General features: G+C 41.4%; 1 protein-coding gene across 2 annotated transcripts; it reads right to left on the bottom strand.

Moving 5' to 3' along the window:
- Nucleotides 1-6,838: 6,838 nt before the first annotated feature.
- On the bottom strand, nt 6,839-21,854 carry LOC135472873 (uncharacterized). Of its 2 annotated transcripts, none has more exons than XM_064752579.1 (7): nt 20,916-21,854; nt 13,439-14,030; nt 10,147-10,386; nt 9,583-9,883; nt 8,770-8,973; nt 7,497-7,769; nt 6,839-7,093 (listed from the first exon to the last, which is right to left on the bottom strand). In XM_064752579.1, the coding sequence occupies exons 2-7, from the start codon at nt 13,958-13,960 to the stop codon at nt 6,954-6,956; spliced, it is 1,680 nt and encodes a 559-aa protein (XP_064608649.1). In that variant the 5' UTR covers nt 13,961-14,030; nt 20,916-21,854; the 3' UTR covers nt 6,839-6,953. The 2 variants fall into 2 exon arrangements, with proteins under 2 accessions (XP_064608649.1, XP_064608648.1); XM_064752578.1 differs by having other exon boundaries at nt 20,726-21,854.
- Nucleotides 21,855-23,512: the final 1,658 nt, after the last annotated feature.

The following is a 23,512-nucleotide window of genomic DNA, read 5'->3' on the forward strand; positions in this document are numbered from 1 at the left end:
AGTGTCTTTCCGTAGTTTTACATCCGTATTAACCAGTTAACCAGTTGACCGACCGTGCTGTTCGGGGGCGAAAAATACAGGGTCAGTCCTGGGCCAGGTCACACCTAGGACTTTGGAAGAGGAAGTTATAACTTCTTCGCTTGGCGTTCAGCATTAAGGGGATAATGCAACGACTGGTTGACCTGTATCAGTATAATGGCTCGGGCGGGCGGCTTACTTGCCTTTGGTAAGTCTTCTCAGTGAAGTAGCAGATAAAAGAGAGATGGAAAATCTGCCCTGCAACACGGAGGCACATTACACACACTCTAATTCGTCATACTCCTTTGTCGTCATACGACTTAAAACTTGTTAAGTACGACGTTAACCCTCAAGCAAGCACTAACTCACCCGAAAGAAATTTCACGTGTCCATCGCGCGTGTTTCATATGTTTCATATAGAAAGCAAATACATACAGAAGCAAATCTCAAGAACAAGAGTTTACACAAACCACAGCATCCGTGCCAAGATGATCTCCAAACTGGATTCCGCAAAATTCGAGTCTCATTACAGCCATAAAGGAACACAAGGAGGAGTCATCCATCTGTAATTACAGCCAGGGAGTCCCAGGAGAATAGAAACTGAACATCTCAGAATTCAGAAGAGCCGTGGCGCCACAATCAGAATGTCTGCCAGCTGGCCAAAATGTGAATGAGCAAAGTAATTCAGATTCAAATTTCTCTTCTGGGGAAAACGACATCCTGTCAAATTCACTGTTCGCCTTGTATCGGAGGTGTTGATTTCAGAACCAGTGACCACAACCAATACCGAACAAAGTGCTACAATCATCGAAAAGTCCTCTTCGCACTGTGGGCAGCACAATAACGTTATAAACAACGTTTTAAATCTCTGTTCATTTAAATGACTGAGATCCAGTTTTGAATTTAATTGTACTCATACCAGTTAGGTGCAAAGTATTACAGTCAATGATCCATTTAGTTATTCATTACAACTTTATGAACATGTTTCACTGGATTCCTTTTTACAGTTATTTTAATATGTTGAATCACAAAGATTTTGTATTGCTTGTGGTTTGAAAAGATAGACAACCACTGGCCTTTAACCTATACACAAATGGTCGAGAAACGAAAAGTACCGAATTAAATGAATACCTGGTGAATACAATCACAAGTTCATTTTTTAAAATTATCTTTTTTGTAGAAAAAAATGTTTTTAGCTTTAATCAAACTGTTGAAAACAGGTTTTAGTATTTCTGTGCATCCCAGAACGCAATGTTGTGTCCAGCTGATCTGGCCTATATACAGGGTTTGAAATTTACAATGTAAGACAAGGGAAAAGAGTCCCCAATGGCGGAGATATATAAACGGATTCACCGCCCATAAATATACAATATTTACAATACAATATATATTGTAAACTTCGATGTTTTGATAGTAACAGTTTCCTGGTTAGTAGCGAATTTGATATATCATTGAAGAAGCAACACTGCAACCCACTAGTAATATTAAGTATAATATCGCCTGTTACACGAATTTTTACATGTTGATAATCGTATAGGCCCTGTTCGGTATGGATTCATAGTTCTCCTTTTATCAAGGGCAAACATTTTGCCTATCTCTCTGGGCTTCGAATCCCTGGAATATTCCTCTTCTTCGGAGAGGTGTGAGAGCCACGATCAGAGACAATTACGGTATTTAGAAGCCGGTAACTAAAGGTTGAATCTCTATAAAATGTAAATAACAAAATTTCGTACATGTACCAAAAGGGTGTTTTAAATCTTACTGGGGTTTCCGTTTCGTGTCAGCTATAAATGTTCACATGCATATAAATCAGGGGATTTCCCTTCCTACTTCAGAACTATTATTCATATATTGTGTAGTTAATTTACATCCAGTCTTTTATGCTGTTCATTCCACTTTTTCTTAGACCAATGTTACCATTACAACCAAACCGAACCTTACCCGGTAACAACCAAAATCACCGCATCAGATTCAAATATATCAGTAAAATAATAATATTTAGTTCAGTTTAGTTAAACGTTGTTTTGGAAATGGATCTTGCGCCCTTTACGGACTTGGAACGCCCTTTACGGACTACGAATGTTATATGAATGTCGGACATGACTTATATTTCACAGGAATTGCTTTGTACAGTTCAGTGATTACTGTCGAAGACATCTTTGATTTTTAGACGTCTAGATCTGTAGCATAGACACTGGGAAACGTGATAAATTTAGAAAGAGGAGATAACCATGTTTGTACACTCGGCTCGATTAATTCCCCTGTCACCATTTACAGACGTTGCGACCTTAGCGACCTCAGCGATCTGTGACATACGATATTATTTAGGCCTACAGTCACATAGCCAGCACGTGCTTCTGTGAAGGTGTCTCAGTTGTGGTTACTAATCAGACCCACAGGCTGTGTGCTTCTAGCTACACGTACGGGAGAGTACATAAAGTCAAACATAATATGTGCCTCAAATGAATGACAGGACCTGCGTGGCGAGGTGGTTAGCGTGTCAACGTGGCGCAATGTCTCACGAGCCTCTCACCATTGCGGTCTTTGTGTGTTCGGCTCATGCACGTTTCCTCTCCGGTCGTACGTGGGAAGGTCTGATAGCAACCTGCCGTTGGTCGTGGCGCAGTAAAGGATCTTCCATTGTTTCTAGTGGGCATGGTTTACTGGCCTGTTGACGCGGTTAAATCTCTGCTGTCAAATCTTTGAACTGTAGGATATAAAGATTTCGAACTTAAAACGTGATTTTTGTTGTATTACGGTAATACTGAAGATATCTTACTAACACTTTTATGGTTGTATTAGTTAAAACTTAGTCAGCACAACGCAATGACCCAGGAGCCTTTCACCAATGCGGTCGCTGTGAGTTCAAGTCCTGCTTATGCTGGCTTCCTCTCCTAAGTCGGAAGGTCTACCAGCAACCTGCGGATTGTCGTGGGTGTCCCCCCGGGCTCTGCCCGGTTTCCTCCCACAATAATGCAGGTCGCTGTCGGTATAAGTGAAATATGCTTGAGTACCGCGCAAAACACCAATCAAATAAATAAATCAAATAGTTAAAACTGATTGTGTCAGGTAGCGACATGTGGACTATATCTGAATCCTTAATATGGTTGCCTTTATTATTTCCGAAGTAAAGAGCTATAGTCCAACGAGGAATATAGTTTTACTTTTTTGGTTAAAGTTAAAGGTTATGCTTATATGGGCCAACGTATAATATGTTCGTCCTTGGTCATCGTTGGTATTTGTGATACTTTTACTATATTCTTATCTTTATGGTGACTGAAAGCGTCCATCTAGACCGCGGAGGCGCGATTTTATCAAATCTGGTGAAAGTTGTGAAAGGTGCGGAGAGAAAACCCCCCGCACAAAGAACGCGGATCCACGCCCTAAGCGCAACACGGCGACAAACACAATCAAACCGGAGGTTTAAACAAAAGAAACCGCAGCTCTTTCTTTCGCCTTTCCGACCTTTCGAAAAGGAGCGAAAGTTAGCTTTGCATTTTCAAATTGAGAAAAAGTCGAAACCCCTACAGTGCGAGGCGAAAACCACAAAGCACGAAGCGAAAACTCAAAAGTGTGAAGCTACACCAACTATGCACTTTCGGTGTTTCTCCAAGCATTTCCTGATTTTTGACCTTTGCAGTTTCCCGTTATCGACCTTCACTTTTTATATTTCTCCGTTTTTGACCTTCACCATTTCGTGATTTCTTGGTTTTAATTGATATTTGTAAGGTCGAAACTAAGAACACGCAAGTTGCCGCATCTGGCATTTTACGGCATTTTCATCACAGCAATTCTGAACAAAGTATTTCTATATCACAAAGAACTCCGGCATCTGTGGCCACATGCACAAAGGGGTCGTATCTACAATCGCTACCGTTTGCACAACGCACAAATGTACTAGAGTGTAACTTTTCGGAGATAGGACAACGATCATGGGCCAGCTTTGACTCCTTTTTGTTTCCTTTCATTTCCACATCATCATAAGAATTATACGTCATCACAATTCGACAGCTACACTGCTTTTTTAACACAATTAAAATGCACATCCTTGCACACAAAGTTGAAAATTACAAAGTAGGACTCCGCCTAAAGCAAGTATTTGTAACTATAGTCTGTTTCTTTCAACTAGTCGTCAATATACAGCTATTCCTAAGATCAGTTATACTCGCCATACTAAAATTGCTTCAGTCAGTGGCCATTAACAACAAGAGCTTTATACATGGATATGCTGGAAGTATATATTATTGCACAAAAAAATGAGGACAGAACACTTTTTCTAATTCATAATGTTAAACTGGGTAAGCTCAATTTCCACAGCAAGAACTCGTTGCCTGGGGTGACGTGATAATTATTTTAAAAAAAAAACAATGGCATGCTGGACACTGGGCAGAGTTCAATAATCTTTAGCGAGGAGCAACACCTGTTATCTAAACTGCTTATCGACTTTAATCTAAACCATGTTTCTGACACTACCATATTTGACATTTTTGGCACGTTTTAGTACAATATTAACCTTAATAAATGAATTTTATTTTATCTCTTGTGGTATATGGTCTCACGACAGTATGGTTTTAGAGTTGGATGTTAGGGTGTCTTGTTATAAAAAAGCAATGACGTTAATTCTGTGAAACAGTAGTGTAAGCTGTCTGAGAGTTTGATCGAACCGCACATTGGTGCAGCTACACTATATTGTTAAACAAATTACTCTCCACGGCCATAGTCCAGCATGCCCCTAGGTTTTTTTAATAATTATAACGTCACTCGACGTAATGAGCTCTTCAAACCAAGCTGATGGAGTTAAACAGCCTAGGTGCAGGGGAGTAGAAGGATCTAGGCATTGTGGCCTCCAACAAAGACTCTTCAGTTCAGTGAACCAGATCGGCTGCGTATAATATATCATTAATACAGCGCGCACGGATCAACGACCTGCTGTCCCTTGGTACAATACTCCTGCTGTAAGACTGGTCAGTTTTGTTGCCTGATTGGTCAGAATTTCGGTATGTCGATTAGATATTTATTTAATTACTTAATTGTTCATTTATTTTATTGGTCTTTCACTCAGTTTTGTTCAAGAAATGTTTAACCAAAAGTAAACCACCCACCTTTGTCAAGCATCTGGTAAACCTTCTGATACAACACCACAGCCTTACCATTTGGTTTGAACTCCCAGCTTATCAGTCCAGGGCTGCGCAGAACCTGGGGAACCTTCTTGACTTTCGCAGATTTGTGTCTCTGGTTTTCTTTTAAACAATGCTTTTGATTTCAAGTTTGTAGTTTGGTTTAGCCTTGGCAGGAGGAATATCGCCTGATTCGTCAATGGAAATCTGTGGCTGATTCTTTATTTATGATACCGGTCTTAATTTATGCGCGTGTCTTTCATATTGGTGTTGATATTATTTGTTATGTTGTAAAAAGACCTTGCGAATATTGATTTTGGACAGCCTGGTTATGTTGACCAGTGATTAACAAATAACGTATTGCAGGATATATATTGTATGTCATGCCATTACAAGAGACATAAATCCCAAATGCGTAATATTTATTTATTTGATTGGCTCTTTACGCCATTCTCAAGAACATTTCACTTATACGACAGCGGCCACAATAATGGTGGTGGAAACCGGACAGAGTCCAGGGGAAACGCACAAAACCCGTAATATTATTGTGTCTGGACTAACATCCAACACTGGCCATCTATTGTGTTATTATAAAAGGAAAAGGCTTCACGTCGCTTCTTTTCATTTGTTCACAACACATACACACACACACACACACACACACACACACACACACACACACACACACACACACACACACACAAACAAAAGAACAAGTCCCGTTGATAACTTTAATCAGGCACATAGATTTTTCAGCTTTTTAGAGATGGAGCAAAATAATAATGCGTAAAATGTGATATACCAAATACGACTCCTTGAGGCATGTGGTGTTTTCTCAGTAGGCAAAAATAATATTCATTCATCATTCAGAAATCTTCTAAAACTTTTTTCCGTAAGAAGAATCTTCCCTATCGTTTACCCCAAGAACGATTCATCCATATCATGAAAGAGTTTTGACTGTTAGACTATTGTTTAACACCGTATTCTGAAAGTTTTCATTTAGAGGACAGTAGTGAGTTTGACAGGTGGAGGAAACCGAAGTGTTAACAGTAAGCCACTGACCTTTGGCAAGTAAATGGCAAACGCGCGACACCAGATTTTCACCAGCAGAAAGAGTTATATTCGTGGAAGGGCCTCCGTGGCTCAGTTGGTTAGCGCTAATGCAGTCGCTGTGAGTTCAAGTCCAGCTCATGCTGGCTTCCTCTCCGGCCGTAAGTGGGAAAGTCTGCCAGCAAACTGCGGATGGTCGTGGGTGTCCCCGGGCTCTGCCCGGTTTCCTCCCACCATAATGCTGGCCACCGTCGTATAAGTGATATATTCTTGGGTACGGTGTAAAACACCGATCAAATAAATAAATGAATAAATATATTCGTGGAAGGTGCATGTACATGAACTTCTCGTACCATCACATAAATTATCGCGGTGCCAAAATCTCATATTGCGACCAAAGCTCCCAGGCTACCTGAGACAAAAGAATCTCGAGGATTCCATGTCCGATTCCACACCAATTGCGACTGAACCAACTCCTCGCGTGTCCTATCGATTGAATATTGTGAAAATGGCAATATATTGAAACAAATGACAGAGCGTAGTACCCATCACCACTTTCCTCTTGTTATAACAATCTGTATCACTTCATAGAAGCGAGTCACACGTTTCCCATATTATGTCCCCAGATACAAAATGTAAATATCTACCGAATATATAAGTTATGTGTATTATATATACATATATATGTATAAGCCAGAATGTAAGGCTTGAACCAAGATGCAGAAAGTAGAGATCAATGCGGTATTATAAACTGTGCCATCTACTGCATTAAGCTTCGTTTCCATTGCCGTCTTCCTTTGCTTCCCCTTCACCGCTTGTTTTCTCCGCCAGGTGGCTGTCGATATATGGCAGCGCTTTGTCGCTCGTATCTTGACCTGATCTCTCAAGGCGCACAAGTAACTGTTCCTCTGATGTAAAAAAAATGCAGTAATTTTTAATAAAGAAAACGAATTTCCGGTACCTAATCAAAAATATGCTTACATTTGTCAACCTTTCCATGCAACATTGCTTTCCGAAAACGATAACACATAGCCAACACATAATCACCGAAAAGGCCTAAAGAGTATCCGGAGTAGTTCAAGATGGATCGGTTGCAAAATAAGAAATAAAATCGGCTACTGAGCCGTATCCCATGCATGAAATCACGGACGATAAGGCCTGTGGTGGCGAATTCCTTATTACATGACGCTCGTATCCATTTGACTTTTACACAGTACTTAACAAATATATCTTCTGTTCACATGCATCACTACGTTTCCCTATCAATAAATTCTCATTTTTGGAAAGAAAAAACAGATGGAATAAGCTTACTGCATATTCTTTCTGCCACAGCGTCATGGCCTCCAAGACGGAGAATCTCGCTAAATATAGGCAGCGTGTGTTCTCCCAGAGTGGGCACGATACTGAGTAACCGGCGAACTCTCTCCTTGTCCGATTTGCCGTCCTCGATGAATCGCTTCATCGTGCTGGTGAGGAGACCAAAACCATACATAAAGGGTAGCACGCCGTTAACCTGGCTGATAGAACCGTGAAGGTATGTGTTAAGGCGCTGAAAGACTGCCACGTCATCATCTGGCATCGGCCCTGCGCAGAAATGAAAAAAACAACAACAAAAAACAACTAAGATAATGCCGATGATGGCAATGGCATATGTGTGGCAATGTGGCATATATTTCAAGAGTCATGAGATTGAAGTCCGATGACATGAAATCGATCGCGTATAATAGAAAACATGTCCTATTATCTTACTCTTTTGGTGGATTACTCTTTGAACCGGAAATATGAACAGTCTTTTATAACGACGTAAACCAAGCCAAATCTATTGAAATCTATTAAATACATTTACATTTGTATACAGCTTCCTGTGGCAATTTGATTGTAGGCAGGAACTCTATATCCTCGCCCAATTCCACCAACACTATCTACACCCATCTGTGTCCATGTTAGTGTCCCTATGAGTCACTCAAGAAACGTTCTCTCCTCTTACCCATGATTCGACTCAAATCAACCCTAGTGGCCGTGCGGAATTGGTCTAAGTCGTTGTTGGCCATACAAGTTAGTTTGAACCGAATACATGCAACGTCTATATAGGACAATTCGTTATCGATCTGAGCGAGCTTAAGGGCAGTTATGAATCGCCCAATAAACAGATTCTCCCTTACCTACAGCTGTACAGATCTGTGTGATCTTAAGGGCAGCTATGAATCGCCCAAAATAAGCAAACTCTCCCTTACCTACGGCTGTACAGATCTGTGTGATCTTAAGGGCAGGTATGAATCGCCCAAAATAAGCAAACTCTCCCTTACCTACGGCTGTACAGATCTGTGTGATCTTAAGGGCAGCTGTGAATCGCCCAAAATAAGCAAACTCTCCCTTATCAACGGTCGTATCGATTTGAGCGATCTTAAGGGCAGCTATGAATCACCCAATAGACAGATTCTCCTCTCCCCCGCAGCGATCTCAGCTCCCTAAGAGTGGTCATCAATCATCCAAGAAGCATATTCTCCCCTTACATACGGCCGTATCAATCTCAGCCTTCCTAAGTCCGGTTATGAATCACCCAATAAGCAAATTCTCCCCTTACCTACGGCCGTATCGATTTCAGCGTCCCTAAGGGCAGTAATGAATCTGCCTAGAAGCAAACTCTCGTCCTCTGTTTCCTCGGTCCATTTTTCCATTAGCCTCCAGGCGATCTCCTCCTGACCAAGTTTACCGTGACTAGCCTCCAACTCCTGGATCTGCTCGGTCGTGAAGCCAAGATTTCGCCCTACCTTCCTCCAACTCTGGCCTGAAACAAAATAACGGAATTAAATAACCGCTGTGTAGTGTGCCCTTGAGGTACATCAGAGCGTCAACGCAAAATTCGACTACAGCTTTTATAATGACCACCTGTATCGTATAGCGTATTATGTATTCCCCTGCAGGCAATTTGTGAAAACGCCTTTGGCACAGGATAGAAGTATGTGACATCAGACAAAAACCGGGAACTTAACAACATGATAGTGAATGTGTTTTGTGCAGTATAAATGGATCACGACGTTCGAAATTAGCTACACAGTTAAAAACATGGTTCTTCATTGGTAATTTACTATAGTGACTCAGAGGTTGTTTATTCATCTCACACCCCACCATTACTGGCACAATGACCTGACCCCATACCCTATGCTTGACCCACCGTAATAGTCAATTTGACAGTAGTGTTTACTGCTGCATGCTTGAGTTTCACGTGAACCGATATTTTATAGCAATCGTCCGTACAAATGAAAATAATGATTACAAATACAGGAAAACGTCAGAACACTTCAATCTATGGTTTGAATTACGAGGTCAAGCTTCGCTCTAATCAGTATAGGCCAATACTACTAATTTTCTCACTACAAAAATGAACACAACAGACCTATAATGGCTGCCACATCGGCATGGTCCTCTTTAATCCTCTCCATGCAGGGTTGACAATCGCCTTTACTCTGTTCAGTAGCAATATCTGTTTTCTGCAATTGGCGCACGGCTAGCATCGTGTCCAGGGCATCATTGATGATCTGCTGGTACTGAATAACCTCCCTCTTACTATCATAGGTGACTTTGACGACCTTGGAGATCTCCGTCTTGATGGCTCCTCGAGCCTTATACTCGCTGTCGTCCATAGTCCGAGTGATGTTGTTCAGTGATCGGCTCGCCGACAGGATTAGGGTCTTCAGCTGTAGATATCAACCAAATAATGCATTACAAAAGTGTTTTCTTCTTATTGTGCATCCAACCGATTTATTCCAATGGTGATTGACATCCTCTTCAAAATTACTGTCATTTCTACGCGTGGAAGACAGAGGCAGAACTCTGAGGTCGCAGCCTCGAATCCAGCTCTTGCTGTTTCGATTGTGGCTTTCAGAATGTCTGTTTAATAGGTGCCTGTAAGCTGCTAATCTTTTTCATTTCTGCTCACAGGCAGAATATTTTTGCTCACCTTTTTAACTTCAGCTCTCAGCAAAACATTCTGTTTCCACTCGATCATCAGACGTTCCATCAACTCAAAGATTCGCCGAGAACTTCGGTTCTGTTGAGTGAGTTTGCTTTTCAAGTCATCCACCTCCTCTTGTCGACTCGCCTCTCTCTCCAGGATTGGTCTCATCTTGGCGTAACAGTCGTGAATCTGTCGCTGCACCATTTGTCGCTCCGATGCGAGTTTCTCTTCCTCGCACCGTATCTACAAATATCAGAAAAATGGAAGATAAAGGAATACGATTAGTTTTAAAACCACAGTTAAAGATGTCGACCAAAATGACAGAATAAAATGACCAAAATATCCAAAACTTAAAAACATCTTCACCAATAACTCTGTTAAAGATTTTATTTCTTTGCTTACTTTTTATATTTTATTTGATTTAGGTTTAACACCGTTCTCAAGAATATTTTAACGATACAATCGGTCAGTGTTTTGGTTGGGGGGAGGGGGGAGGAACAAGTCAGAAAATTCATGGTCATCCTCCTGATTTAAGAACGCAACTGAATCAGCGGAAGCTCGATTCCAACACATTTACATCTCATTTGACAAGAGTCCGTCGGAGACAGTAATCTCGAAGTCATGATCCATATCACACTTACAGGTCATCGAAAGTTAATGTGAATAAACACAACTGGACATCCTGATATAAAAATGAATAAATGGTCTACCATTATTAAGACGGATGGCTGTGTATTTCACCCGGGCAATGAACGGTTTCCTCTCACCGTAATGCCGGCCGCCGTCGTATAAGTGAAATATTCTTGGGCATGGCGTAAAACACCAATCAAATAAATAAATAAATAAATAAATTCATCGCGAACTTTCTTGATTATTGGGCGTTAGAATCACGCGCGACAAACTTCGCATGGCGGTTTCAGTGCCGTATAAGAGGCATGGTCATTTCCGTTTTTCATGTTACAGTTACAGACAATTGTCCGCAGACACACAAGCATCCAGTAGCTAATACTTTAAAATCTAAAGTATTGCCATTAAGTGCGACACTCTTCCACTTTAGGTAATGTACACATGTATATATTTCACTATCTGATTTTTAAAAATAACTCCGCTCAAATCGAAATTCCTTTTACCTGGTCGAAGAACATGTACCAAATCCACATGACAGAAGTTTTGATTGGAAGATTTAAAGTTATGATGTTGATATTGGGGCGGAAGTGGAAATAACTCGCCTCCCAAACATGAAATAATCTACTGTTCCTATTAAATTGAACAGAATATACATGTATAAATAGTACACTATCTGTGATACTTATGAAATTTTAATCAAAGCAGCATTAAAATTTGATTTTCATGTTTTCGAAAAATGTAAAGAATTTATTTCGGTTTTTATATGCATTTCTGATGGTTTTACACATTCGTCATTGGCGCGTAATTGTAAATCACCCGATTGCTGCCAATCCATTATCATTCTGGTGTTTTCTTTCATTTGTGTTGATTTATTTTTCCTTGATTGACATTTTGCGCTGTGTTGGAATATTTCACTTGTATAACTCCAACCATGTTTACGAGCTCGATGAAAACGACAGCCGTTCACAAAGTACCTCATAAACTGCCTGCTGGAAAGTCAATAATAAGATTCAATAGAGTTTTAGGTACACATGCATGTGCTTTCAGTTCTGCTGTGGGTAACAAAAGCGCAGACTAATGACTTGGAACAAATCACACTGATTTATGGTGCTGTCTGACGGCATTGCCCTGTTCCACTAAGGGATATTATTACAAGTCGGTAAGCCAGAATCCTATCAGCCAAATGTTTTAATGGTAGCCCAACATGTGAAAAAACATTCGTTGTTCTTTTTAATTATCTTTCATCGTAATAACCAAAAGCCGTCTTGAGAGGTCTAGATTTCGTATGCGAATTCCGTGTCCTTGTGTCAGATTACGAGATTTTATTGAATGTTCAGTCATTTTTCGTTCTGAAGGCAGCTTAAATATAAGTGGAATCCGCCAAGCGATAGTAATGTGATCAAAGAGTGTAATTTATGTGCTGAGAAGTACTGAGATTTGTCTTATTCTCTTTTGCACTCGGATGCATGGTTTTATCATTCTGAGGAGGATTTCAGTAAATACCAGATGTTATATATTAAGTGAAATAAGAGCCCCGACCAGATGTTATATATTAAGTGAAATGACAAAATTCTCATAAGCCCTGCCGGCAGTGTTTGTTATATTATACTGACAGCGTTTTAGGGACTTGGAAATAAAGCTGAGGATGCAGAGTGTCCCTTTATAAGTATTACATTGGAAGACATTCCACCACGCTGTGATCAGAGAACCGCTTGGTGTAATCAGATGTAGCCTATCGGCAAATAAAACCAGCTCAAGGATGTAGGCCCCAAACAACTCTTGGTATCTTGGCTTGGATTAACACCAGACTGACCTCGATGCCCTAGTGATAAGGCCTGTGCATGACCCCAGCCTGACGTGTAATCTCCAAGGGGTTGTAAGCCTGTATCTGGGCACAGACATCGAAAATGTAACCATACGACAAAGAGCTAGCTTTCTTTACACTGAGTCAAATTAATTAAATAAGTCTGATCACTACCAAGTTGATATCTTGGGCAGTGCAAAGTATTGTAGCTTTCGGAATCAAACATAATCCCAACTTGAGAGTCTCTTTATCGCTGAGACTTACAGGGCCTGAGGTCGATAAATGAGTGATGGTTCAAGGGACAAATATTGCAACGCCGCTCTTGCTCTTTCATGATGATTAGAAAGATACTATTGATGGTCATAGGTTTCGCACATTTTAGTGTAAAAGCTTGGAGTAAATTGAATATGATGACATCACAGCATTTTGAGTTATTTTAGACCACTGACGTCTCATAAATTGCAACTAACATCACTTTTTTACCTAATTCTGCTTAAGGCGTGCTGTTAGGGAAAGTGCAATTTCCTACTATTTATGCAAAAGTTAGAATAAAACCCTAATTGAGATAAATTTACAAGAGGCCGTATTTCGCCGGTTACGTGTGACCACTTGCCAACTATTACACTTTCGTGGCTGCTCTGGTTTTACTCTGTATGCTGTACGTCTTTTGTAGTATTGAAGTAATTACAGTAATCTTTGACCCTATTTGCTCAAAAAACATCGATTCACATGTGATATTTCTTCTTTTGTTTTGTAGTAGTATGATAGATTTTACTTTATATCTGGGATATGGGACAATGTCTTAAAGCATGTAGTCATACATAATATTTTGAGGAAACTTTGGGGAAATATGTTCAAACTTACCTTTTCCTCCCTTTCCTCCATGACCTTTGCCGTTATACCCATGTCCTTCATGCCCTTCTGTAGTGCGGCGTTTTGAGCGCGCATCGATTCCAACTCAGTTTTCAGTTGGTTGATTTCCAGTCTCATCTCCTTAGATTCTCTCGAGGTTTTAACTTCTTGCAGTTCACGCTTTAAAGAGTCGTTTTCACGCTGGAGTTTGATGATCATTTCTTGCTGAGACGTCATCACTGCAGTATTGTTGGCGTCGCTTTTTTGAGAGACAGAAACTTCTGCGTTGCTTTCGGAAACGCTCTCCTTGGATATCGCACTACCGGCAAATTTCACGGAAAGTTCCTTACCACTGGAATGGTCTGCGTTCTTTAGAGTGCTGGCGCTTGGCAAAGAAGCCGGTTTGTCTACTGCCGAATCGGGTACACTACTAGCATTGCTTCCATTTTTAACCGTTGTCAACTGTGCTCTGGCTTTTTTCTCATCGACCTTTCGCTTCTTGGCTTTAAGGCGTGCACAGATCAAAGATGACATTCTCTACTAAATCTCCCAGGAGCAAAATGTCGATGTCCGCCAGCAGTGGTGTGTGAGCTTTTACATCTGTCTGAAATCAAAGAATAAAGAGATATCGATTCGAACTCGAGATAAAGAAAAGCACATTGCTGGAATAAATACGTTCTTGTTATTCTGATTATGTTAGTTATGACAGGGCATCAGTGTAAATGGTCTGCAGTGCCACCGACGTCCCTTCTCTATCAACGGAAAAGCAAACCTTGGGTGCTGAGGGTTGGCGATATGAGGCATTGAGCAATGAAGTTGACTAGCAACTTATTACTCGGATTAAACGAGGCACACTCCAACAAGAAGCGAGATCCTACATTGCACGTAAATGAACTCTTACTGTGTTCATATTTTATCACAAATGTTGAGTAGTTGACCACGATGCCAGGATCCTGAGTGGAGAGACTTATTTAGTTGGGAATGTTCGTGTATGTGATGCAACAGATTGCATGGCCGTCAGATCCCAGCGGTATGAGCATTCGGGCAGGTTACAATCTATGACCGCGTACCCAAGACTTTACAACCAAAGGTTTCGCTCTGAACATCAAATAATGCTACATTATAGTTTTCGATTTATGACAAAGTTGATCTTCCTCAGTTCGGAAAGCTGTCTCAACACGATATCTTTGATCTACAAACCTCCCAGCCGTCCATGATTAGGTAGTGGTCATTTAATCGTATCTTTTCCCCACATGGCCTGATACGCTGACGTGAACATCATACAGCGAAGTATCCGTCACAACTAATCCGATTTTCCGCTATTTCGGGTTCCGGGTCATATTGATTTTTATACAGCCCTGGGAGGACACAAATAGTTCACGTATTTTTAGACTGGATCTAGGCTGGGCTGGTGGAGAGGTTAATCGTGAGAAGAAATTCTGACCACCACCAAGCCCGGAAACAATTCCCTAATGGCGATACGAATCCACTCCCGTTTGCCTAATTACTGGTAGCACTGTCTTGGTACAGAAAAAAACACGTCAGAATTCTTCAGACGAACAGACTTAAGCTCCGTCTCAGACGGCACGCTTCCGTTTTTCCCGAAATTTTCGTGCTTTTAATATTTCTTCACAATACCAGCACTTTTCTAAATATCTCATTCTTATTAAATTAATATCAATTCAATTTTGCATATTTTTGTAAAAATTCCGGAGGAACAACAACTTTTTTGCATGATGGCACAGATTGATTGAGGCTGCTGTTTAGAATATAGTTTTATTCTCTTAGTCAGCACAAAGCCATTACATTAGGATGGCGTCAGCTAGCAAGGATGAAGTAAGTTGAAAAACTTTTTTCGCTGAATTCTAATTTATTTGAATAAGATAAGTATTTCCAGTCAGTTGGTTATGGTAGAATAAGTTAGTCCAGTGAGTTGATTATGGTAAAATATGTATTTCCAGTCAGTTGGTTATGGTAGAATAAGTTAGTCCAGTGAGTTGATTATGGTAGCATAAGCATTTCCAGTCGGTTGGTTATGGTAAAAAAGTTTATCCGGTCAACTGGTTATGGTACAACACGTTAGTCCGGTCAGTTGGTTGTGGTAGAGTAAGTTAGTCTGATCAGTTGTTTATGGTAGAACAAGTTAGTCCGGTCAGTTTTTATAGTAGAATGAGTTAGTGCGGTCAGTTTGTTATGGTAAAACAAGTAAGTCCAGTCAGCTGGTTATGGTAGAACAAGTTAGTCCGGTCAGTTTGTTATGGTAAAACAAATTAGTCCCATCAGTTGTTTACGGTAGAACAAGTTAGTCCTGTCAGTTGGTTATGGTAGAATAGGTTAGTCCGGTTAGTTTGTTATGGTAGTACAAATTAGACTGGTCAGTTGGTTACGGTAGAACAAGTTAGTCCGGTCAGTTGGTTATGGTAGAACAGGTTAATCCCGTCAACTGGTTATGGTAGAACAAGTTAGTCCGGTCAGTTGGTTATGGTAGAACAAATTGGACTGGTCAATCACGGTAGAATAAGTTGGTCAGGATTAGGCCAAGGCAGTTATAGTCAAGACAGAGTCAGTTGGAAAAGGAGAGTGCAAGTTGGTTAGGAAGAATCGGGTTGGTTACAGCAGAGTCAGTTGATCACAGATAGAGAAATGGTGGAGCCAGATAGTCAAAACAATCGAAATCCCATACCTCGCAGTGCTGGGGACAAAGTGGGTTGGTAAGGACAGAGTAAGGTAGTTGGAAGAAAATATATGAGTGTAAGAAAAAAAAATGAGAAAAAAGTCAATATTTGAGCAATAGTTTCTTAATAACCTCTCTGTATTATGCATATTTTCCGCTCTCTCCCCAACAATGTTTACTTATTTATTTATTTGATTGGTGTTTTACGCCGTACTCAAGAATATTTCACTTATACGACGGCGGCCAGCATTATGGTGAGAGAAAACCGGGCAGGGCCAGGGGAAACCCACGACCATCCACAGGTTGCTGGCAGACCTTCCCACTTACGGCCGGAGAGGAAGGCAGCATGAGCTCCCCAACAATGTTGTTTTGACAGCTATAACTACTGACGTCACCACAGCAGGCTAATTGCTTTCCGGACTGGCCGCTGGGGCCTTAGGAAAACTATAGTTAAAACTATTTTTACGTCTCGAGGAAAGATGAGAAGCTTTTTTGTACCATTTCATGTTACCCCACATCATATACCCCGTGTTAAGAAACAAAAACCAAGCACTTAACGTATCCTTTAAAATAAAGTCAGTTGCTTGAGAAGGAGTCAAATGAATACAGTCAGTTAGTCAGAATAGAGTCAGTTAGTCAGAATAGAGTCAGTTAGTCAGAATAGAGCCAGTTAGTATTGGTAAAGTTTGTCCTTACGATTAGGTTTGCAGTTAAGAGTAGGGAACGTCCATATAACTTATAAATGGACTTTTTGAAATAGTGTGGTCAGAATGGAGCCAATGTCCTTGCAAGTCATGCTGGAAATTTAACAAGAATACACATGGCCTTAAGACAGATTCTTATGCAGATTTGACTGTGCATTCAAGGACTTTAATTTACATTCTAAAGCATAACCGTCGCTTTGTACGCGTTTTTGATGAGAAGTAAAAATGTTGCTCATTCAAGATACAATGGTGAAAATATTTTGGCTACGTGATCGACACTTCTCATAAAACGTTGTGTTCAGCAGCGATATTTGTTGATTTATCGCATGGCTAATTTGTGGCCACAGACAGACAAAAAAAAAACAAAAAAACAACAGGCTGGCATACAGACCGTAAGTGTGTGTTGGCCTTATTACTTAACAGTATCATCAGCGACAAGCTTGGCAGAATATTATCTCTTCCACTTAGGTTACTTCCAATTTCCCCTAAAATTGTTGTTTTTACCAATCAGCGCGTCTATGGCCGTGGTGGAATGAAGATTACGTCGGTATTACAGGATGTAATTAACCGTCTTTCTTTCTGTTTTGCGGCACGATGTCTACATGTACCAATCAACGTATCCACCACGGACAAGCAATGCGAACATTACCCCATGCCGCCATCAACCACGTAGGTAAAATGGAACATCATGTACCTCACAGATGCACAAACACTTTCCAGGAGAGCTCACACGCTCATTATCTCATCCAATCCAGAAACATGCCATTACAGCCAGCAATTGCGAACGCCCAGTTCAATATTAAAGTCGGGTCATAAAAACAGACCAGAAGAAAAAGGTAGAAAACACATCATTACCAGAGAGGGAATCAAATTAGTGTAGTACTCGCCTCAATTGCACGACGCTCTGCTTCAACATGACCAGGGCGTGTTTATAATCTCGTGTATCGATTGTAAATGAGCGTGTACTTAGCCACTCACACGTCGACCTACGCAGCTACTCAGCAATAGAGGTCTGCTATAGAGTAAATATTTTTCGAGGAGCCCTATGTTCGAATTAAATCACAGGAAAGAGAGATGGGAGAAAAAGGGGTTTGAATTGGATCTTACACCTCATCTTAAAGCCGTATACACAGGCCGCTCCCTGTGTTTTGGGGATGTCTGTAGAACAATGTTCGGTAAATAGGACTTTCTAAACGTTCTGTGAAGAAAGTAAGAATGCGTTTTATTATTGATGAGTCGTAGACTAACAAATGAATCATTTCAGTAATACTGCCATTTTTATTTCTTTGTTACCTTACTTTCGAGCTAATGCTGCTATCGACATTTATTCGCGCCACATCACGATGTAGTTTCATTACACAAAGGCTTTCTTGCCAAAGGGACCAGACAAGATGTCTCTTCAAGTATATCAACACTGGAGCGACTGCTCATTGCGTTTTTCTGACAACTAATTACCAAGAGAAGATCCTACTTCTTTCTTGCTATATCTTACAAGAAGCTTATTGATATATTATGTCTTAAGGACCGATGTAGCACAAACAAAGCATGATATCGAAATACACGGCTCGTGATTGTCAGCTCACTTATTAGTATGTCATCCATCTCTATTCAGTTTGTCAGAAGATATTGTACATTGTCTGGGTGGCTTCTCTCTTGATCTAAAAATACGCACAAGTTGTCTTGAACAGGGCAAATGGTTTCCGCTGTTTGCAAGAAACCTATAATAACGAAGGGAATGATAAGATTTAATGATACAGTCTGTGACATATGTTGGCCAATATTCCTAGCTCAGATCCTCCAATCATGTCTGACATGTCCCATGAGATGGTCTCTGATTATCCTCAAATGATGTACCGCGTGCTTCCAACAAAAAGTTATTTTTTCATGAAGATTTATTGTGTTGTGTCCAACAGCTGGGACGATAAGCAGAGCTGGTGTAGCAGCTAAAATAAGTTATGATATGACCGCTGTACCATCAGCGCTTACTCACATTATGAGTCACTCTCCGTGTACACTGATAACCACTGGGCTTTCGACTCTCCCCTGTAACATGTGGGTTACAGAGAACCTCGGTTAAATGCACCGCCAATGAGCGAATCAATAAGCTCTACAGGCCGTTGTAAAATCTACTCGACTGATCTCATCGGTACCTTCTATTTCTGTCCTTCTACTATCGGCTAAAGTGTCGGTGTCTGAAACTCCACCAGCAAAACATTTGTGGAGGCCGAGTTGAACTATTGATGATTAGTACCTTTAGCCGGACAGAGATCTGTGGCTCAGGTTAGAGCTGGCAAAACACGACATGCCGTACAGGTGTGATATGCGCTAAGCATTTCTGATCTGCAGCATCTAAAACGAATGTAGTGAGGTGATATGACAATTGCAATACAAGCATGACAAAACTTACCCTAGACGTACAGATCTGTCATCAGTTGATGTGTTTAAATATAAACCGCACTATGTGCGCAATGATGGTGACAGACTATTTCAAGGTAAAGCACTATAAAATACAACATCGTTTCACCAGACTTACCCCGCATAGGATGTACACCAGAATACGCTGCACAGACTGCAAGGACACCAGCGGTTGCAAAACCATGTCACTTCCAGCACGTCAATATCAGGCACAGCGTGTCGTCAGATACATCGCGCATCATGCCATACACAGCGAGCCAGATCATATAAAGCGTGCCGTATGACACGGTGTGTCATATCATATACAGGGGGTCATGTCATACATACATTGTGTCATGTCATACATACATTGTGACACGTCATACACAGCCATACATGGCGTGTCATCCCATACACAGCGTTTCACCCCATATATCCGCACGTGTCATGCCACACATAGCGTGTTACCCTGCATAATACACATGTGATATCATGAACAGTACGTCACGTCGTACATATCGTGCCACGACGTGCCACATGTCATGTCATACATAGCTTGTCAAGTCATGCACAGTGTGGGACGTAAAACACAGCGTGCCATGATATACGCAGCATATCATGTCATACACAACCTGCCAGTTCATAAACAGCGTGTTAAGTCGTACACAGCGTATCATACATAGGGTGTCCTGTTATACATAGAGTGCCACGCCATACACAGAGTACCATGCCATACATAGCGTGTCCCGTCATACACAGCGTGTCCCGCCATACACAGCGTGTCCCGTCGTAAACAGCATGCCACGCCATACACACGCTATATCACGCTATACACGGCGTGTCATACCATACACAGCGGGCCATACGATAAGCAGCGAGTCACGCTATAAGCAGTGTGCCATACAAAGCGTATATGGCACGCATATAGACAGCGTGTCATGCCATACAAAGCATATGGTGTCATGTCATACACAACGCGTATATGACACGGCCTATATTTTCGCTCAGGGTACTCATATACCCATTCACCTTAATTGTGTATGCTACAAGGAAGTCTGCATGAAGTCCTGAAAGAATGAAGTCACACTGAAATCTGACTTCTTCCGCATTACCAGTCCGAAATGCCTTTGGGATATCGTCCCTCCTGTTTGCCACTTGTTGTTCTCAGCTAGTACAACTTGCTTCAAGACACCCAGCGGGGAAAACACCAGGAACAAGAAATTAAGAAATATGCATACACAAAGACGCAACTAATGGTATGCTAGAAAGTGCAACAGATTGACAGTCCATGCCACTGAAGGTTTTGATAAATACTGTCGGTTTCCACAGCAAAGCTACATTGACCTAACATAATGCTAGAGCAGTATGAATTATTAAGATATCTCCATTGGAGTTGTTTGCCTTCCCTGACTACATCGTGGCAAGCCCAGCCGTATTTTAACCCATCATAGCGTCAGTTGTAACCTTTACTGCCACTGTTTAGACTGGGTTATGTCAAAGCACAGACAACACAAAGCATAGACTTACGTGTCTGACACCTTGTGGCGCCTTGGCTGACGCTTTTCGGCAAATTCCGACCATCGGGATGGAAACTAATGGATGCCTAGGGTTCGTCCGCTGAGGTCTATCATTCCCAAAGGGTGCAAATGCGTATAAAATCTAGACTCCCTTAGTCTGACGTTAGAGATTGGGGATGTTCACAAAACTCCCTTGATACCTTGTCGATGGCTGCACACTTGCCCTCCAAGTCACAGTTGCACCAGCAAGCACCTGTACCCGATCTGTCCCTCAAAGCGCCGCGGCTTGTAGTCGGCTGCAGGTACGACTGCTGATTCCGCTATGACACAAACCAAACTCTCCTTACATTGTTCACCGGGTTAGTCGAATGTCAAGAACCTGTAGCGACCTCCTTTTCCATGAACTGTGTGATAAGGCATTGTCTGAGGACGCCGTGTGGTGCTGGAGCTGTGTTCACACCTGAGGCGTTGTTCGCTCTAATGGATTTCTGCTGCAGTCGCGAGGTTGGTTGGCTACCAAAGGCTGTAATCTGTATCAATTAACAGCTGGGCACGGCTAGAGCTGTTCTTATGGTCCCCTTGTGTTCACTAGCTCAGTCCACGTAACCACGCATCCACCAAGCGGCGCGGTAGTTCAAACCGACCAACAAAAAAGCGTCACTACTTCAACAATTTCCAAATTGATTTTCTATAGGCTGCTTGAAATCATGGGAAATTGAATGATTATATCAATTTATCTCCATGGCTATAACAGCATTAATCTGTCCCCTTAGAGCAGTTTGTATCCAAGCGCTCTTTGATTACGACTGAGCGCTGCACGAATACGTACCAACTGCCTGGGGAACTTTAAATAGGATATGCTAATCCAATGAGACGTTCGATGTGGCTTTTGCGTGTGGAGAGAGTTAGACTGTCTGTTCCATCCTGATACCAACGTGCCTACGTGTTCACGTTTTAAAGACTGACCATTCGTTTACAGACAATAAGAAAGCCGTGTGGATTACAAATATTTGTGTTAATGGCATCTTAACAGCGAAATCTCACGAGTTAATGCAACAACTATCTTGGCGATTGCTATATTTGTGATTAATTTGCCAGGGAAACGGCTGAGTGATGTCTTTGACGAACGTGCTTCAGCCCAGTTTGAAGTTCCAATTAGCGGCTTGATGAAAGCCATAGTAATCATGAGTCAGGGACCATTTACTGTAGGAGAAATCCTTGTCAGCGTACATGTACTAACACTACGGGTGTTCAGATCAACGCCAATATAAGGCCCATCCACGTGATCTGCATTGCGTTGTGTTCTTCACGTATAATGATCGCAAAAGTTATTTACTGGTCCAGGCGTTCTATACTCTGCAATTAGGCATATACCTAACAGGTTCTGTCAGTAAATATAAAATGGCTAGACAAACTAGGCCAGTATATCGTGGCAGAGCAGGCCTCTGCTAACGTTCCCCATGTTAGCTGCGCACAAGCAGATGGTGGGCATATGTTTTTTACGCTCTAGCAACATGTATACATAATCTTCGTATTTATAGGTGCTCCTTTTTTCTCTCTATATATTTTGTACATACTCAGCTGTCTCAAATAACTGTTGCTGGTATTTACTACAGACCAAAGCTGTTAGTAAATAAAGTCAGACAGCGACCAAAACCGAAATATCGCTCAACCAGGCGTTCGCGTTTATTTTGCTACATCTTGGTGTTGATCTTAAGTTACAGTTCGTACATCACTTGTTGAGTACGTACAAGCGAAACGACTGTTCTGAATTATAATGGCTTCAGCAGGTTACCATAGCACACATTACTGGTGTAAGATGAAGCGGTCCACGTGAGCGATCTTTATAGCCATCTTCCGGCAGATCTCGCTAGGAATACAGGTTGGCGCCACTAGAATGTCTATCTGATGGTCGTATATCAGGCCAAGCGTCTTCACGAAGCGGGCTGACTGGATGAGGGGGATAACGCCTGTGCAAACATCCACTTATCCTCGAGATGATTTATTCCACGATCCACGTTCTTACCAAACACAACGTTCACGTCTACGCCGAAATGAATTTTGGATCAAACGAATATTTGTAATTACATAAGAAGCACGGATATGATTTGTTAGGGGTATTATACATCTTGCATAACATGGAACCGCCTTGTAAGCGTTAGATCCGGGGTTCAATTCTGAGTGGGGTCACTATGCTCAACAGAGACCACGGAATCTCCTCGCTCGGTGTTTGCACACCTGAGAGCGGTGCCAAGTCTGCTGTCTGCGGCATAGCCTTAATTACTGTGAATACAGTTACTTGCACACACCCTATTGGTACTAGCTTCTGGTACAATATAACTGATGAAAACGAAGACATTACTGCAAATAAAAGTATCAAGCTTTTGGGGCCCTTTTTGATAGGAAATTATCCTTTTAAGCAAGAAACCAATGCAAAATGCAATTCTATTTCCACGCCAGCAGTTTTACTTGGATATTATCTGCGCAGTAGTACAAGCTTATCTTAACAAACCTGACAAATCTGACATTATCTCAACAAAGTCGTAGCCGAACTACCATGAGCTGTTCTGTTGGGCCTGGGATTAAAATAGACGTCTATCTTAATCCAAGGTTGGACTAGCCCATCTATCTGTTTCTGCTTTTTGCAGATGACAAAGCCTGACCAGCTGGATTTCCTTCCATAGTTTGGGTGCAGTCCACGCCCCTGCTTACAATATGCATAATTCAGAATTTTTTGGGTTTTGTTAGGAATGGTTTTGACATGTTGGACTAATACCTTGACTATACACAACAAGCA

The sequence above is a fragment of the Liolophura sinensis genome, chromosome 8 (assembly GCF_032854445.1).
Source record: "Liolophura sinensis isolate JHLJ2023 chromosome 8, CUHK_Ljap_v2, whole genome shotgun sequence".
Classification (NCBI taxonomy): Eukaryota; Metazoa; Mollusca; class Polyplacophora; order Chitonida; family Chitonidae; genus Liolophura; species Liolophura sinensis.

Coding starts and splice junctions, on each gene's coding strand:
- LOC135472873 (XM_064752579.1), bottom strand. CDS start 13,960: ATGTCATCTTTGATCTGTGCACGCCTTAAAGCCAAGAAGCGAAAGGTC. Junction 8,974..9,582: donor CGATGTGGCAGCCATTATAG/GTCTGTTGTGTT, acceptor ATTTTGTTTCAG/GCCAGAGTTGGAGGAAGGTA. Junction 7,770..8,769: donor TGAAATCGATACGGCCGTAG/GTAAGGGGAGAA, acceptor ATTTCTGCGCAG/GGCCGATGCCAGATGATGAC.